The sequence below is a fragment of the Stenella coeruleoalba genome, assembly GCF_951394435.1.
Source record: "Stenella coeruleoalba genome assembly, chromosome: 17".
NCBI lineage: Eukaryota > Metazoa > Chordata > Mammalia > Artiodactyla > Delphinidae > Stenella > Stenella coeruleoalba.
Genome location: NC_137163.1, coordinates 32,858,407 through 32,875,390, shown reverse-complemented (window position 1 = coordinate 32,875,390; position 16,984 = coordinate 32,858,407). Strand labels below are relative to the sequence as shown.

General features: G+C 45.8%; 1 protein-coding gene across 2 annotated transcripts in view; it reads left to right on the top strand.

Moving 5' to 3' along the window:
* BAALC (BAALC binder of MAP3K1 and KLF4) overlaps positions 1 to 12,628 on the top strand; it is an 87,862-nt gene extending 75,234 nt beyond the window's left edge. The window contains exon 3 of one of the 2 annotated variants that reach the window (XM_079901114.1): positions 12,382 to 12,628. In XM_079901114.1, the coding sequence (XP_079757240.1) occupies positions 12,382 to 12,492 (111 nt within the window). In that variant the 3' untranslated portion in view covers positions 12,493 to 12,628. The remainder of the gene's footprint in view (positions 1 to 12,381) is intronic. The other variant, XM_079901116.1, reaches the window with a different exon arrangement.
* Positions 12,629 to 16,984: the final 4,356 nt, after the last annotated feature.

The window sequence follows — 16,984 nt, the reverse complement described above, 5'->3', positions numbered from 1 at the left end:
AAGTCTGTCATAAGTGCAATGAATTTTAATAAGGTGACACACCCGTGTAACCATCTTCCATAGGGAGACACAGAACAGTATCACTACTCCAAAAATCCCCTGTGTGCCCCTCACCACGGTGACTGGCATATGCCAGTCACTGTCCACACCCCAACAATATAACCACTGTTCTGACATCTAGCATCATAGACCACTTTTGTTTATTTTTGACTTTTATAGATGGCATCATACAGTATTTGCTCTTTTGTGTCCGGCTTCTTTTGTTCAACATTATGCTAGTGAGAATCATCTATGTTGTTGTGAGTTGCAAAAATTTCCTCATTTTCATTGCTATGTATATTTCATTAAATGAATATACCACAATTTAACCCTTCTACTTGAAGGACATTTGGGTTGTTTCCAGTTTGGGGCTATTGTGAACAATATAGCTGTTAACTTTCTTGTACCCTTAGGTGGACATTCACTTCTCTGGGGTATATAGATATACCCAGGAGTAGAATTCCTGGCTCATAGGATGGGGATATATTTGACTTTAATAGATACTGACACAGTTTTCCAAAGTGGTTATACCACTTTACATGCTGACCGGCAGCAGATAAGTTCCAGTTACGGACCATAAGAACTTAAGGCCAGTAAGTCGTGCTTAGTCCTGTCTTTCTTAGGCCCGTGAGAGCAGCCTTCTAGGTGCCGCCTGGGGTGCTGAGCACTTCCTTGTGTTATCTCACTTGATCCTCACAGTGACTCTACAGTGTGATATTGTTGTCTCCAGTTCACAGACAAGAATGGAGACTCAGGCGGCTCAGGAAACCTCTCCGCACACCACACAGGCGTGCACTCTGGGAGCTTGCGTGGTAGTTAAAATGGGGCCGTGTGGAGCCAGCCCGCCTCGGACTCCAGCCACAGTGAAAACTGTGTCGCAGGGGAGTGAGGACCACGCACCTCACCAACACAGCACCAGGGGGCAGATGCCACACACTGATAAGCTGGTCACAAAACCAAATGTGAGATTTTGTTGTCACGATTCAGTGAACAATGCTGTGTTGTAAGTATTTCCAAAATAAGATCAGGGAGCAGATAGCTTCAGTTTTAAGCATTCAGACAATTGCTGAAATGCATCAGGGGTCTTCCTGTCCTGAGACCTCACCAGCCACCAGGCATCCTGACTTCCTCAAAGGCAAAGGTTTCTATTTAAGGTGTCAGCTTACAAGACAAGTCAACCTCTGATTGAAGCTTCTGTCAGCAGAGCTATCTCGTACCAACACAGATCTCAGCTGCCTAGAATCTGCCTAAGGAAAATAATTTTCTTCCTATTCCGTCCAGGGCCTTTGACATACTGTCTCTTCCTAGCTTGTTTCATACTCCAGGCTAGAGGTTCCTGCGTTTTCTGTGCCTGGCTCAGGCAGTGTCTGGCTCACCTCTTCTGGTCCGCCTTTGCTCCCCCCAGGATGAACTATTCGCACCTCACCGCATTCCCCTGGACGTTATCGGGCCACCGGCTGATGGTTCTTGGGCACTTTTTTAAAAGCTTTCCTTCTCCAGAAGAACCCGTTCATAAAGCATGCATCCTCATGCACGTGTCTACACAGTGTTCCCGTTACGATTTTTTTTTTTTTTTTTTTTTTTTTTTTTGCTGTATGCGGGCCTCTCACCGTTGTGGCCTCTCCCGTTGCGGAGCACAGGTTCCGGACGCGCAGGCTCAGCGGCCATGGCTCACGGGCCCAGCCGGTCCGCGGCATGTGGGATCCTCCCGGACCGGGTCACAAACCCGTGTCTCCTGCATCGGCAGGCGGACTCTCAACCACTGCGCCACCAGGGAAGCCCCCGTTCAGATTTATAGACCAAGTTTGTCCAGTCACTGGGCATGGAAGATTTCCTCATCAGGTCCTATAAGCACTCTTCGGATTCCTTCATCTAATGTTCGTCCACTGAGTGCCATCTGGGTGCCAGGCACTGTTCTGACGCCAAGGATCCAAGAGGGGAACAGGCACACATGCCCTTTGCTCTGAAGCAGTTGCCAATTTCTTTTTTCTTTTTTGATGTTCTAGAAAGGCACGATTTAATAAAATAGAGTCCTTGGTCTCAAGGAGTTCACAGTCTAGTAGAAGAGACATAGCAGTGAATACACTATTATAACACAGTGTGGTAAGTGCTATTATACAGGGGGTCATGTGATGCTGAGGGAACCCCCAGGAGGGGCACCTCTTGTGTGCTCAGTACAGTGCCTGGCACTTAGCAGGGGAGCAACAAAAGCCTGTCAAGGGATTGAATGAATAAACCCAACCTGGATGTCAGAGAAAGCTTTCTGGGGGAAGAGAAGCCATATCTGAGAGCAGGAGAAGGAAGGGGGAGGGCTAGCCAGGTGAAAGTGGTGGACTAGGGTTGGGACGAAGGGGCACGTGATATAGCAGCGGAATGTGCCTTGAACTCTCCCAGGTTCTGGAACATGTGCCCAGCTCAGGATATTGTGCATAGTAGGTGCTCAGTGAAACCACGGGGACCCTGTAGGGTCTTCTATTCAGGCCTCTGTTGTGCCACTTCAGGAAGCAGCTTCTACCACTCCCTTGCACTGTGTGCACAGGGCAGTCACAGCCTGCAATGCAGGTGCTGCCTTTGGAGTTGAGCAATGTGGTGCTACTTCCTCGGAATCCAGATGTCTCTGTCTGTCCTTTTTGATGCTGTCTGTCATCTGCTTAGTGCTTAGTCTCCCTGTTTTCTGCAGTCTTCTCAGTACACACCCTTTGCTCCTGCAAAGCCAGCAGCTGCCCATTTTAATGGCGCTGAGCCTGGGGAGGCAGATAATACAGAATAAATGAAGACAGATTTGAAATGGTGCTGCGAAGGAAAGAGAAGGCCCTTGGAAGGGGAGAGCAACTACTCGATTTAACATAGATGTGGTCCACAGTTCAGAGCACTTTCCAAAGGGCCACGAGGGGCGGCTGGCTTTGCTGATGCCTGGGAGCAGCTGGGAGCAGCAGCGTTCGGAGCCCTTCTCCACTCTCTGTCTCATCAAACAAACCACATCTTCTTTCAATTCCCTCTGGCCCCTGTCTCATGCCCAGCGTTAATAGGTGCTAACTGGCAGAAAGATTGTGGCAAAAATGATGTCTCACAAATTGGAACTGTCTCAGTGGGGCGCTCTTTCTCTAGTAAACCTTGATTTGCTCCAGTCACTTGGGACCTTTCTGACTGTGCAGCATCTGATAAATCATCGACTGTCTCCTCCCCCGGCCTTCCCTGAGCTCAACAAACAAGCAAGGGGAAGCTCTGTAGCTGCTTGTTCTCTGCTGCTAATTAATTACTCAGGAACTCTGGGCTGCCTCCAGACATTTACTCTCCAACGTGAATGTGCCGTTTCTTCAGGCTTAGGACTCTTGTATTTCTCCTCCAGAGGTATAGCCTCAAGTATTCAGCTAAGGTAGAAAAGTGGATGGTGGATGTAGCTCGGGGCAGACGAAGCTCTGAGTCTGTGGCTGGCCTCCCAGTGAGCCTTCACGTCTTCAGAAGTTGCATCTCTTTTAGTTGCTTTATTATTCTTGGCAAAGTGGCCGGACCTTGCCAAAGAAATTAGCTGATGCCTGGACTGATTCTCAGCTAAGTAGCCTCATCCTTCTGCGCTTCCTGCCCACCCCTCCTCCGCCCCCCCTCCAGTGTCTGACTGTCAGCAAGGCTTGGTGCGGTCCAGGAAAGGTAGGTGAAGCCTCAGAGACGTAGATGTGACCAAAGAGGGAGGCCTAATCCAGAAAGGAGGATGGGACCAGCCCAGAATTTCTCCTGGTTGGTGGTAATACGAGATCGGTGAGGGGAGTTTGGAAAGTAAATATGAGTCTCTCCTAGAGAAACAAAAACATGACATTAAAAGGTGAGCGAAAAAAAGAAACCATTGAGGACAACCAGAGAGGGAAACCTCTTAGAAGGACACTTTGGTGCATATTCTAGTTTAAGCCTGGGAAAAGGAAGCAATGTAGCAGCATAGGGATGTGTGTGTGCGTGTGTGTGTGTGGGGGGGGGTGATTTCCACAATGCATCTATATATCAGCTGTTACCTTATGTAGACGAAGAATTGCAAAACTCAGTATTCACCTGAGGGTCTGCAGAAAAACCAATTCGATTAGAAGACTCTCAGGGCAGAGACCTTCTTCTTTGTATTCTTCCCTTGCCCCCTGAGCCTGCTTTAGGGGTATGTACCTAGTATGTACTCACTGATTGTTGCTTGAATGAGGTCGGCCTAGGACTTCATTAAGATTAGAAAAATTGGGACTTCCCTGGTGGTCCAGTGGTTAAGAATCTACCTGCGGGTTCGATCCCTGGTCAGGGAACTAAGATCCCACATGCCCCGGGGCAACTAAGCCCGCACGCCACAACTACTGAGCTCGCACCTCAACTAGAGTGCCTGAGTGCCACAAACTATTGAGCCCACACACCCTGGAGCCCGGGCGCCACAACTAGAGAGAAGCCCGCGCGCTGCAGCGAAGAGTCCATGTGTCGCAGCGAAAGATCCTACAGGCCTCAACGAAGATTCCTGCGTGCCACAACTAAGACTGGACGCAGCCAAAAAAAAAGGATTAGAAAAATTTCCCACGGCTCCACTCCCCACTCACCCCCTTCCCACGTCCAGCCTCCCACCATCTTTAGTTCAACTCAGTACCTCTGTTGACATTGGCCTCAAGCAAATTGCTTTAGCCTGAGTGACTTCAGTTGCCTCTTCGGGAAAAGTGAACACAGCTACATTCCTGGCCATGTCTCAGGGATGATGCAAGGAACAATCAATCACGAGCATGATTGAAATCCTAGGAAAGTTCTAGAATGTTTAGGCAGGGCAATGCAGATTGATGACTGTTCTGTTGGATCCCAACTGCTCTTCTAAAGCAGGTTCTACTGCCCTCCTAGTGTTTGATCTATCTGAGGTTTAAGTTGGAAAGCAACAACTCCCTTTGGCATCCGATACCTGATAAATAAAAACCCCTAGACTGAGTTAGCCTGAATTAGTACAAGTGGCTGCGGTCTGCACAGGATTTGCTTGAGGTATGGGGAGTTCTTGAGAGTTTTGCCTGAGACATAGTCTGATCCCTGCCTCTGGAGGCTAGCATCCTGGCCCTTGGTGGAGTTGCTAAGATCAAATGTTTCCTGAATGACCTCTCATTAATGCCAATAAAGCAGCAGCAAATAAATTCATGGAATTTGGGAGCAGCTCGAAGTCTGTTATTGTGTGTCTCCTTTTAATGGGACTTGACTGAAAAGAAGAAAAATGTCTTGAGTTGCAGCTGACAAGGCTCAGGCTTTAATGTTTTAGGAAGGCAGAGAGGAAGGAACTGACATTGTCAGAGTGTCTGCTGTGAGCCAGACACCCTATATAGATGGCATCCTCTTTAACCCTCACAGCTCTGAGTGGTAAGTAGCATCATTCCCCAGCTGGGACAGCCGGCTCGGGAAGGTTAAGTATTTGGCCAGCGTGGCAGAGGGAGTAGTGACTTGGCTGTGCTGGAGTTCAAACCCAGGTCTGTCTGCCTCTAAACCTCATGATCTTCCTTCTCATTTCCTGAAGCAAAATGGTGGAGAATGTAGTGTGAGCACTGGCAGTTGTGTGAGGCTGGGTGTGAGGCCCACAGCCCACGTCCAGCCTCCCACCATCTTTAGTTCAACTCACCACCTCTGTTGACATTGGCCTCAAGCAAATTGCTTTAGTCTGAGTGACTTCAGTTGCCTCCTCGGGAAAAGTGAACACAACTACATTCCTGGCCGTGTCTCAGGGATGGTGCAAGGAACAATCAATCACGAGCATGATTGAAATCCTAGGAAAGTTCTAGAATGTTTAGGCAGGGCAATGCAGACAGGTTCTGTTCCCCAGGATTTTTTTCTCTTTCTTTCTGAAGATGAATCTTCACACACATGTTTTTCATCAAATTATTTGTCAGAGATCTATTATGTGATGAGCACTAAGTTAGATGCTGAGAACACTGTGGTGAACGCAACAGACTGGGTCCCTCCCTCCTTGAAGTTTTAATCTGATGAACATATAGAAATAAGCAAGTAAACAAGCAAATAAATATATAATCCAAAGTCTGGTTAAAGGCCAAGAAGAAAGTACAGAATACTGGGACAGAGAATAAGGCGGCCCCGTACTGTGTCTGCTTAGAAAATCCCTGCAACACTCCCTAGGAAATGACTGGCCGTGATTACCTCTGGTGAAAACACAGCGTGGCCAGAGCATGGGAACAAGTGTTACTTCTCACTGTGCTTTTTCTCTACTCTTTGGATTTCTTTTACCATAATTATGTATCATTTCTATAATTAAAAAATACTAGTTATGCAGAAAATTGGTGTCTGATAAATCATGAACTCAGTAAGCGTTCTTTCTTCATTGTCTAAAAGGAACTGTGAAAAGGTTGGTGCAGCCCTGTGTTAGGTATATTTGTGCAGTCAAATTAAAGCAGAGAACATCGCTCTTTCCATTTGGGAGAAAATGAGAAAAGTTGAGCTGACTTAGCTGCCCTCTTGGGTCCGGCCCTCCTTCCACGAGAATGAGCTGGGTCGTTGACTTCTAAACCCCAAGAGAAACACGTCCATCTGCCAGGAAGTTATCACAGTCAATCTGGTTACCTTTGAGAAATGGCAGCTAATAAATGACTTTTAATTAAAGAGGCAGTATCAAGAGGACTAAAATCTATGATTCTAAACCTGCGGAAGTTAAAATGAGGCAAGGGAAGAATAGAAAAGCTGTAAAACCAGGTGAGAAACAAGAGTGTGGCGCATTAACAAAAATCAATGGTGATAAAACAAGAATTTTAGAAGTGACATTAGCAGACAGCTGCAAAAAGAAAAGGTACCAAATAGGCTTCTCTCAGCATTGAGTTGGGAAGTATAAGATTTTTTTTAGGCCAGTAATTGCAATAGGGACACGTTTTCTTTTCCTGTCATTGAATAAAGAGGGTTGGCTGTTAAATTAAAAGGTTTGGCTGGCTAAAAACCACATCAGAGGGGAAAATATCTATGTCATACAAAATGTCGTAGTCCCAGAGGTACAAATGGTGTAATTGTTCCGCGTATCTATATAGCTCTTTTCTCAGAGGAGGGCAAAGCAACTTCTCTCTTGGAACTTCTAGAGAAACTCTCTGGCATCGTGGTTCTCTTTCTCATTCATCTTTGTCCCTCTCATTTGGGCTTCAAATCTGAGGTTTCCAAGCTGTGACTAGATTTCAGCAACTACCAACCTCCTAGATGATCATGCTGCTTTAAAAAGGGTGGGCGCCTCTCTGAGGTCTCAGACTCGGAAGTTTCTCTTCTATAAAACACTTTCAAGTCAGTGCATTGTTGTTCTGATTGTTTAATTTGCCAAATAAATACAGTGTAATTATTTGAAAGTGGATTTGTTTATGGCTTGGAACCTCTGTGCCCATCATTAGAATACAGAACTCCAGTTTGTTCTTTATCCAAATGTGGATCTTGTAGAGTTATTACTATTATTGGTATTTAGAAGTAGTCGTAGCAATAGTCATGGTTTCAGTAGAACAAGCAAGTTTTTGATTTAAATTTGGTATGTTTGACTGACATTATTTTGCGAACAGAATTAATGTCAAAAGCTATATAATTGGGGCAACTAACTGTCCTGGTTTGCAGGGGCCTGAGGTGGTTCCTGGAATGTGGGACTTCCCGTTTGAAAACGGGACAGTCTTGGGCAAGCCAGAAGAAGTTGATCACCCTATTAATGCTAAGTGACATGCTTAATTTTCTCCCCCCCCCCCCCGCAAAAACAAACAAACAAAAAAACCCACTAAGAAGTAGGCATTATCCCCGCTTTTGGATAAGGAAACTGAGATTCAGAGGTTAAAGCAATGTCTCGTGCAGCTAACTAATGGCAAAGCCTCGTGCCAAATCCGGGTCTGCCTGGCCCCGAAGCTTGTCCTCTGAACATCTCCATTGTCAGGCTTTTGCTACACAGATTTAAGAGATTGCCCCACTATACTTGAGATGCAAACCATACATATTCTGTGGCTGTTCTGGGAATGACTATTTTGTAGCCTCTGATTCTTAAACAGGCTGAAAAATTAAGAATCATCCAACTATTGAATGTTTGCTTGAATTCTTAAGCTTATGAAGGCAGACTGAAACTTAGAGCAGAGCACTTTCTGTGTAGAATCTTTAATAACTTTTTGTGAAATCTTGCCAATAACTCTAAAGAAAAGCAGTTATGCAGTTCAGAAAGTTTACATTTCCATTCTGGAAAGCTCTCTTACTGCCCACTGGTTTGAGGGGAATGCTGCCCTCAACTTGGCTCATTTCAAATAAGGCCTCTGTGTCTCTATTCCATGTCCCAGTCCTCAAAGCTTTTATGCAATAACGCCCGAAATGGAAATCAGGTGGAATTAGCCTCATAATTGCCACCGTTTTCTTTCGGAAACAAAATTGGTTGTGGGACTTTGTGAGTTCTCTGCTTTTAGGAGGAAATAAACCCATAAAAGTCACTGCTAGGCCCTAGTGCCGGTTCAGGCCTGGAGGAGCTGAGCGTTAAGACTAAGTCCTTAGACAGCATTGACTTCTGATTTTTTTTTTTTTTTCAGTACGCGGGCCTCTCGCTGTTGTGGCCTCTCCCGTTGCGGAGCACAGCCTCCGGACACGCAGGCTCAGCGACCATGGCTCACAGGCCCAGCCGCTCCACGGCATGTGGGATCTTCCCAGACCAAGGCACGAACCCATGTCCCCTGCATCGGCAGGCGGACTCTCAACCACTGCACCACCAGGGAAGCCCTGGTTTTGTTTTTAGTGGCTTCACTACCTTCCATCTGGTCATCTTTAATATTTAATACTTTGTCCCTTTTTCTAGCCAATCAGCTATATTAAGTCAAATACTAGAAACTGTATTTCCCTAAATCTTTTTGCACCTAGAAAAGGGCTTCTGCCTCAAATGTAATGATACAGATAATAACTAATGTCCTTTGATATGCAAAGCCAACTTTATACCTAATTGTGCATCATGGGCTGCTCAGGACTATATGTCATTTTCTAAAATGGACTTAAAACAAATGGGATAAGTATGTGTTGTAGGGTGATAAGTGGAGGAAAATATGGAATTAAATTTTAGAGAAACTGGAATTAAAGAAATCTCGCTGTTTCTGCTGTTCAGTAGAAAAGATTTTATAGAGGAGGTGGGCTTTCGGAAGCAATGGAATGTAAAATTTTTGAGAGATTTGGTGTTCCAGACATGGTATGTGGATTGGGAAACAGGATAGTTTAAAACAATAGGCCTTGTGTGTTTTCGCTGGAAGGCAGAGGCAGATTTACCATGAAGCTAATGACGCTCAAGCCTCAGAGCTCCATTTAATTTTACATTTGAAATCTGACCTTCTCTTAAAAAGAGTCCCTAGGGCTTCCCTGGTGGCGCAGTGGTTGAGAGTCCACCTGCCAATGCAGGGGACACGGGTTCGTGCCCCGGTCCGGGAAGATCCCGCATGCTGCGGAGCGGCTGGGCCCATGAGCCATGGCCGCTGAGCCTGCGCGTCCGGAGCCTGTGCTCCGCAACGGGAGAGGCCACAACAGTGAGAGGCCCGCGTACCGCAAAAAAAAAAAGAAATGCATGGTGTTTATTCGTTCATTCATCCATTTATTCAACCAAAGTTAAATGGAGGGCCTCTTGGGTCTCAGACTGTGCTAGGCACTGGGAACTTGAAGAGGAAAGCAATGAAATCCTATCTCATGAAATCAATGGATAAGGCTAAAGTTGCATATAGTCAAAATGATCCTTAAACATCCCTCAAATGACCCATAGAGTATTATCTTAGGTCAGGGTCCCTGGAAGCAGAGCCTGAGATGAGGATTCTTGTGCAAGTAAGTGAGTGAAAGCATAGTCTCAGGTGAAAGAAACCCTTAAGGTAGTGGGAAACAGGGTAGGGCAGAGTTCAGCAAATATGTGAGCTCAACTGAACAGCTGTAGTGTAGCCTCAGCCTGATCCCAAAGGGAACTCCAGAGCACGAATGGCATCATAGATTTATACCCCCTTGAGGCCAAAGGACCCGCTTTTATATTCCCAATAGTCAGGCATTGGCTTTAGGCTGTCTCTGGAAATTAGGGTATAACCTCTGTGGTATTTCTGGATGAGGTGACTCTGATCAGATGAGGGCAAGTCTCAAAAGAAGGGTGCAGCTCTGAGGGATTAGCGGCCAACACAAAGCAGCTGAGGGTTGGATGCACCAGCCAAGTAAACGGAATCTCAAAGGGGCATCAGCAGTGGCTACCACACAGGATACATGTGCCCTGTTAAAAACCTGCATATCATTTGCTAATAAATACAACAGCGCAATTTATTTTTCTCCAGTGGTGTGATAGACCACCATTTCTTGGGATGCACTGCAGATGAAGTATGGATACTTGGCTTATGTGCAGGGACCATGTTGTATGAAAAATCTGCATCTATCAGCACTAGACTCATATCCAGAATGGGGAGATGCTCACACTGTGGGAGATGCTCCCACAGATCTGAGACTGACTGCTTTCCAGGAAGCTGACTATGAGATGTCATTATATGAGATGTTCTTTGGGAAGTGCCCTGTCAACACTGCGGGAGGGAGGGCCGGAAGCAGGAGCGGGCAGAGGGAGAAGTGGAGCCACAATGCAGGACTGCCCACAGCCGTGGCTGACCCCACCCCACGGGAAGCTCTGAAGCTAAATGGCAGGTCAGAGCTGTCCTGCTTTGGGTCAGATGGCCAGGCGTTTATACCCCTGCACTGGGCCACCTAGGAAGGGAAGGCCCTGGGTGAGGGGTTTTTCTGCAGCTGAGGCTGCCCTGAAGGGACAGCTGGAGGCTATTTGCCTGCTGCACTCCCTGCAGCTGGGCAGAGGGCCTTCCTGGAGTGGGGTTGGGGGCACACATCTCTGTCCATCCCCGACGGAGACAACTCGTGAGGCCAGTCTCGGGCTCACTCCGAGCACATATCGCTGAATGGAACGGGCACAGGATGACCCCCCAGTGGTCCAGCCGTCTTCTCTTGAGGGGGAATGGGAGGATTGTGCACAAATGCTTGAAGAACCTGCAATTTAGTCAATGCTTTAGTATTTAATATAGATTCTGGACTCTCCTCACTTATAAGTGGATAATCTACAGATTTAGAGAACAAACTAGCGGTTACCAGTGGGGAGAGGTAAGGAGGGAGGGGCAATATAAGGTTGGCGGAAAAAAGGGTTATTATGGGATTACATGAAATCATGTACGTGAAACTTCTGAAAATTGCAAGGCACCATGGAATTTAAAGAATCTTTCATTCAATAAAAAAATTGAAATAAGAAATGGATAATATATCCTACTTTTTACTTATTATACTTGTCAAGTCTTTTTTTCCCCTCATTTTTAGTTAATGACAGGCATTGTGCTAAGTACCTTACATTCATTACCTTAGGTAATCCTTATAATAACATGATGCGTTAGGTACTATTATTATCCTCCATCTTATGGATGAGGAAACTCATCTAAGGGTTAGAGAGGTTAGAAAAAACTTGCCCACGGTGAAATTATATAGTCAGTGTTCAAACCAAAGTCTGTCTGACTCCAAAGCTCAAACCCTTAGCTGCTCTACCAAAGCCAGCTGTGAAACCTCTCACATTGCCCTTTTTTTAATAGATTTTTATTGGAGTATAATTGCTTCACAATACTGTGTTAGTTTCTGTTGCACAACAAAGCGAACCAACCGTATGCGTACACATGTCCCCATATCCCCTCCCTCTTGAGCCTCCCTCCCACCCTCCCTCTCCCACTCCTCTAGGTGGTCACAAAGCACCGAGCTGATCTCCCTGTGCTATGCTGCTACTTCCCACTAGCTAACTATTTTACATTCCATAGTGTATATATGTCGATGCTACTCTCACTTCACCCCAGCTTCGCCCTCCCACCCCATGTCCTCAAGTCCATTTTCTATGTCTACCTCTTTATTCCTGATAAAGAAGATGTGGCACATATATACAATAGAATATTACTCAGCCATAAAAAGAAACGAAATTGAGTTATTTGTAGTGAGGTGGGTGGACCTAGAGTCTGTCATACAGAGTTAAGTACATCAGAAAGAGAAAAACAAATACCGTATGCTGACTCACATATATGGAATCACATTGCCCTTTGATGGACCTTTGCCAATTCATTCATCCATTCATTCAACGGTGCTTTACCGAGCATTTCTATGCCAAGCTCTGCTCTAGGTTGGTATTAGAGATTCAACAGAGCAGCCTATGAAAAGGAGTATATGTGCATGTGTCCTTGTGGGTTGTTCTTCCTGCATCTGTGTGTGTGTGTGTGTGTGTGTGTGTGTGTGTGTGTAACAACTTCAAGAGATTAATGCAAATGTAAGGACCTTTGGATATTTCCTAGTAACTGAATTCACTGTGTTTAAACTTTTTAACAGGCTAAAAGAGACACTAAGCGGACGTCTGGAAAAGAAGTCACCATTAACGTCGCAGACAGCATCCGACAGGTGGACAGAAGTCGAAGAATCACAAAGAACTGCGTCAACTAGCAGAGTGTTCAGCCAGTTGAAGGGCAGAGGGACTTCTTTGGTGCCCTTCACATCCTGGACCCCATCACGGAACCTTGAAGATGTGGGTAGCCCTTGCTGTGTGGGAACGCTGCTGAGTGCCTTGGGAGACTGTCTTAGCCTGTTGGGACGTTCTCAGCCTCTATTTATCACGTAAATGTATTGGCAGAGTACTCCCATAGGGTAATACACTGCAAATGTATGTTCAGTTTGCCCCTTGCAACTGCTGCAGTGTGGTCTGATGGAAAAGTGGCGAGCAAAAGCACGGGCCAGTTTAGGAAACAGAAAAGTAGAAGGGGTAGGTTCCTGGCTGAAAGAGGCACAGTCGGTTCTGAGCTCTCCTGGCCATGGTCGTGCGCACTTTCAGGCAAGCTTATTCTTTCATTCTTCCTTTTTGAAATACCACCATCTTAAAGCTTACCGTGTTCACTTAAACGTTGGCTTTCACCCAACTCTAAACCCACGTGTATGAGGAATCAAGAAACAGGAAAACTCTCTGTTACCCTTGTTTCCTTAGCTCAGGATGAGGTGGATTCAGATCCAATTTTACACAAACTAACCCCACCAACACCCATGGTATGTCCCCTGGGAGGGCCTCTGTGATACAGTCACACCCATTTCTCTCTCATCTGCTTTCAGCATCCCTCCGGGCCAGGGTCCACGTCAGCCTCTGAACCATAGTATCACGGTAGTGGTCACCTCGGAGCCCTCAGGGTTCAGCAGACATTGCATTTTTCCAGCTTTCCACTTCCCTTTGCTTGTGTTCTTGAGTGTTTTTTCTCTCCAATAAGGCCATTTGCAGTTGTTAATCAAAGACCGGGCTCACAAGAGGGAGAAAATCTGGAACATGTTGGCTTCCCTTTGGCCTCTCTGCACAGCCCGGGACTGTGTCATTTGGTATCTGCAAAGGAATTGCTTTAAAATGTCAGTAACTAGTTGGTATGCGTTCACATGGACATTAGATCCACATGCACTGTGTTAGAAATCTGTAGCTGAGGCAGTAAAAAAAACAAAATTGGTAGGAATAAAATTTTCTAGCATTTCTTTAAACATGTTAAGGTGGAAGTATTTTCCTCCGAAGTAATGGAGCGTGATTTTTAAAGGACTGTCAACAAGCCTGGAATTAGGAAAGGTAGGACTAAAGTTGTACCGAATGATACCAATAAACTCCATGTTTAGCAGAAATAGGTAGTCTGATGGTGTGTATTTATCTGTCATAGTCCGGAGAAGGTTAAAAATTCAGATACTTGGCCTCTTTACCTGCCAACTCTGTTATTCCTCAAACACAAGTGGGCAATGTCCGTCCCTTCCTTCCTTCCTTCCTTCCTTCCTTCCTTCCTTCCTTCCATGGATTGTATATTTATTCAGTAAACATTAAATGCCAACCCTGTGTCAGGCACCGTGCAGATGCTGAGAGATCTGGAGTCTGGCCAGTCACGGTTGTATATCCTGAATTTGACAGTGAACTTAATAACTAGGGGCCTGGCTTAGACGCTGGGGTATAGTGTATGGTGTGAATTGCTCTGCAGTGTAATCTTAATTTTATAGCCAGCATAGGTTTCTGTCCTAAACTCCAGATATGGGCATTCTCCTAATCACTGTCCAGGCCTTTACTGTGCACAAAACTACACTGTCCCAAACCTTTGTCATTTTGTGATTCTTTGAGAAAGGGCTTTTAGGGAACTTCATGTTCCGAAACTTTTAAATAATAAAGCAAAACCTGTGACTTCCATGACCCCTCTGGTATGATTCAGCAGCAGCCACCCACTGCCAAAGTTTGGCATTGATCCTGCAAGTTCAAGGGCTTGCTGTCCCAGGGCACCTGCACTGTGTTTTTGTGCAGTGTTTCTTCACCCGTCACTAGCTAACCTCGTTCCTCTTTGCAACTTTGTTTTTGCATCCCTTAACTGCAGCTCCTTGTTTGGAATTTATCAACTTGAGAGGGTGTCTCTGTCTTACATAGAAACAGTTTCTCACTTCTGGAGGAGAGGAGAATGAAGGGCATATATGATCTTCCCCTCTCCAGAACAATCTGGATTTCACCAAGACCAGAAGTTAAACCATGTTACTGGAAATTCATCTGGCAACTTCTTCATGTGTGTATGATACAGGAACCGATTCTTACCGTCCTATTAGCGTAACACTTTCTATTGCAAAGTTTGTGTCAGTAAAGTCATCCATTTCAAACACATGGACAGTTACAGAGAATCTTTACTGGAATGTTAAATTTGTGTGTAGAGCTGGTTAGATTTTTTGTTTCTTTCAAACAAAGGGCTTTTAAGTTAAGTGATACCTGTGAATCCTCCAAAAAGCCTTGTGAAATAGGTAAGGGGAACACAATTAGCCCCCATTTACAGTTTAAAAAGTATTTATGGTCCACGGATCCAGAAAGGGCGGAGCAGGGATTCAAGTGAGGGAAGTTTGCTGGCACATCCAGTGCTTTTTCTACTGTATAATGAGGCCTTTCCCAGCAGGAAGGTCTGGCGTGGCTGGGAGATTCATTTGGAGGGGAATTGCCACGGAGGTGAGATTAAGCTGGGCACAAATCTAAGAGGGTGACAACAGTGACAAGAGAGGGCTGGTGAGCTCCTGGGGCATTTGGGTTTGGCCAGGCTCCCTTCTCCCTCCAGAGAGGGTGACCCTGACCTAGTGTGAGAGGCATCTTCGGTGAAGGTCAGAAAGAGGAGAGACTTTAGGATTCAGAGGAGATTGAAATTGCCCCCCTCAGAAGAGCTGCTAAGAGACGGAAGCCAGGGCAGCCACTTCTGCCAACACCCGAGCCCTCTCTGGGTGCCCAGGTGAAGGGCTGGACCTCCTCATCCTTTCCCGGCTGTCACCCCCACCCCAGTGATCCCACCCGACCCCCACCTCCCAGGCCACCTGAACACGCTGCTGCTTCCACTCCCTGTCTAAGCCCTGCTGTTTACGACCCTCACCAGCCCTGCTCACTGGCTGCCCCACATGCCACAGAAATGTATCCCATCCTTATTTGCTCCCCTAAGTAGGGTTCACAAAACTGTCAGCTCTGCTGAACCAGATGGCAGGCGTGCTTTGTTTGGCTGTTATGGTGTTAAAGCTTGAGAATGTCACAGAAAAGTCAGCTCTGGCAGAGACGCCTGGTTTAGAACTCCAGTATCCATTCTCCTCTTCCTCCTGCCCATTTAGAATAAAGATTATACTTTCTAGCTTCCTTTAAAGTTAGGAGTAGCTACATTATTAAGTTCTGGCCAATGAAATGAGTGATGCTTGGAAGATTCCAGGAAGTCTCCTTATAAAAGAATGATCAGGCCCTTTCTTCCCCTTTTTCCCTCCTGCTTCCTGGAATGAGGAGGTAATGGCTGGAGTCACAGCAGTCCCCAGGATCATGAGGTAACCTTGGAAATGGAAGACATGCCACGCTGAGCAACAAGTTAGAAGAAGCCCGGATCCCTGATTCCACTGAGTCTCCATGAGCCCAGGACCATACACCCCAGACCTCTTTTTGTGAGAGAGAAATATACTTCTACCTCATTTAAGCTGCTTTTTCAGGTCATTACTCACAGCCAAACCTAATTCGAATTAATATACAAACTTTATCTTCTTTTGAAAACTTGGAAGATCTTTCATCCTTGGGCCCTTGTCGTCACTCACATACAGTAAGCCAGAGCTGATAAGGTTGTGTTAGCTGAAGTTGGGGGTCTCCAGCTCATGAGGGCCCCCACCACTCACTGTGGCCGGCACACGGCAGCCTTCCCATTTGTTACCTGCTGGAGCCCTGAGACATTTGTGTTTGCAACCCCTGCTCCAAACTGTGTTCCCAATATATTGTTTTCATGTTCTTTTTAGGAGTCATCAAAATATAGAAGGTCCTTTTACCCCATTCCACATTCTGGAAAGTCAATCTCAGGAGAATTTTATGTGCAGGCAAACTACAAACATGATTTAATGGTTAACATTCTATATTCACTTCCCCTTTCACTTACTCCATACGTATTTACCAAGAAGTTTAATGTGTCAGAACGTGGGATATGGTGAGGAATAAAATAGACTTGTACCCTGCCCTCGTGGAGCTGGTGTTCTAGTGGAGAAAACAGACAATAACGACATAAGGAAAGAAATTATTACGATAATTTAAGGTGGTGATGAATGCTGAAAAATAATGTTAACAGGAGAATGGATTGGAGGGAGGCAGGAATGGAAGCAGGGACCATTTAGGAGGCCACTGCAGCAGCCCTGGGGGGAGATATATAAAGAACAGAATAATGGTTGTGAAGATGGGTAGAAGTGGATGGATGCTGAGTACATTTTGGAAATAGAAACATTAAGATTTGCTCATGGTTGTAGGAAATGAAGAGAAGGGACAAACCAATGTGATTCCTAAGTTTTTTTTTTTTTGATCATCAGGGTTCTTGGTAAGATAGTATAAGACGAAGTGAAAAAACTTGTTTAGGTTTTTTGACAGGGCGGGTGGCTCTCTCAGCTGGGCCATGTTTAC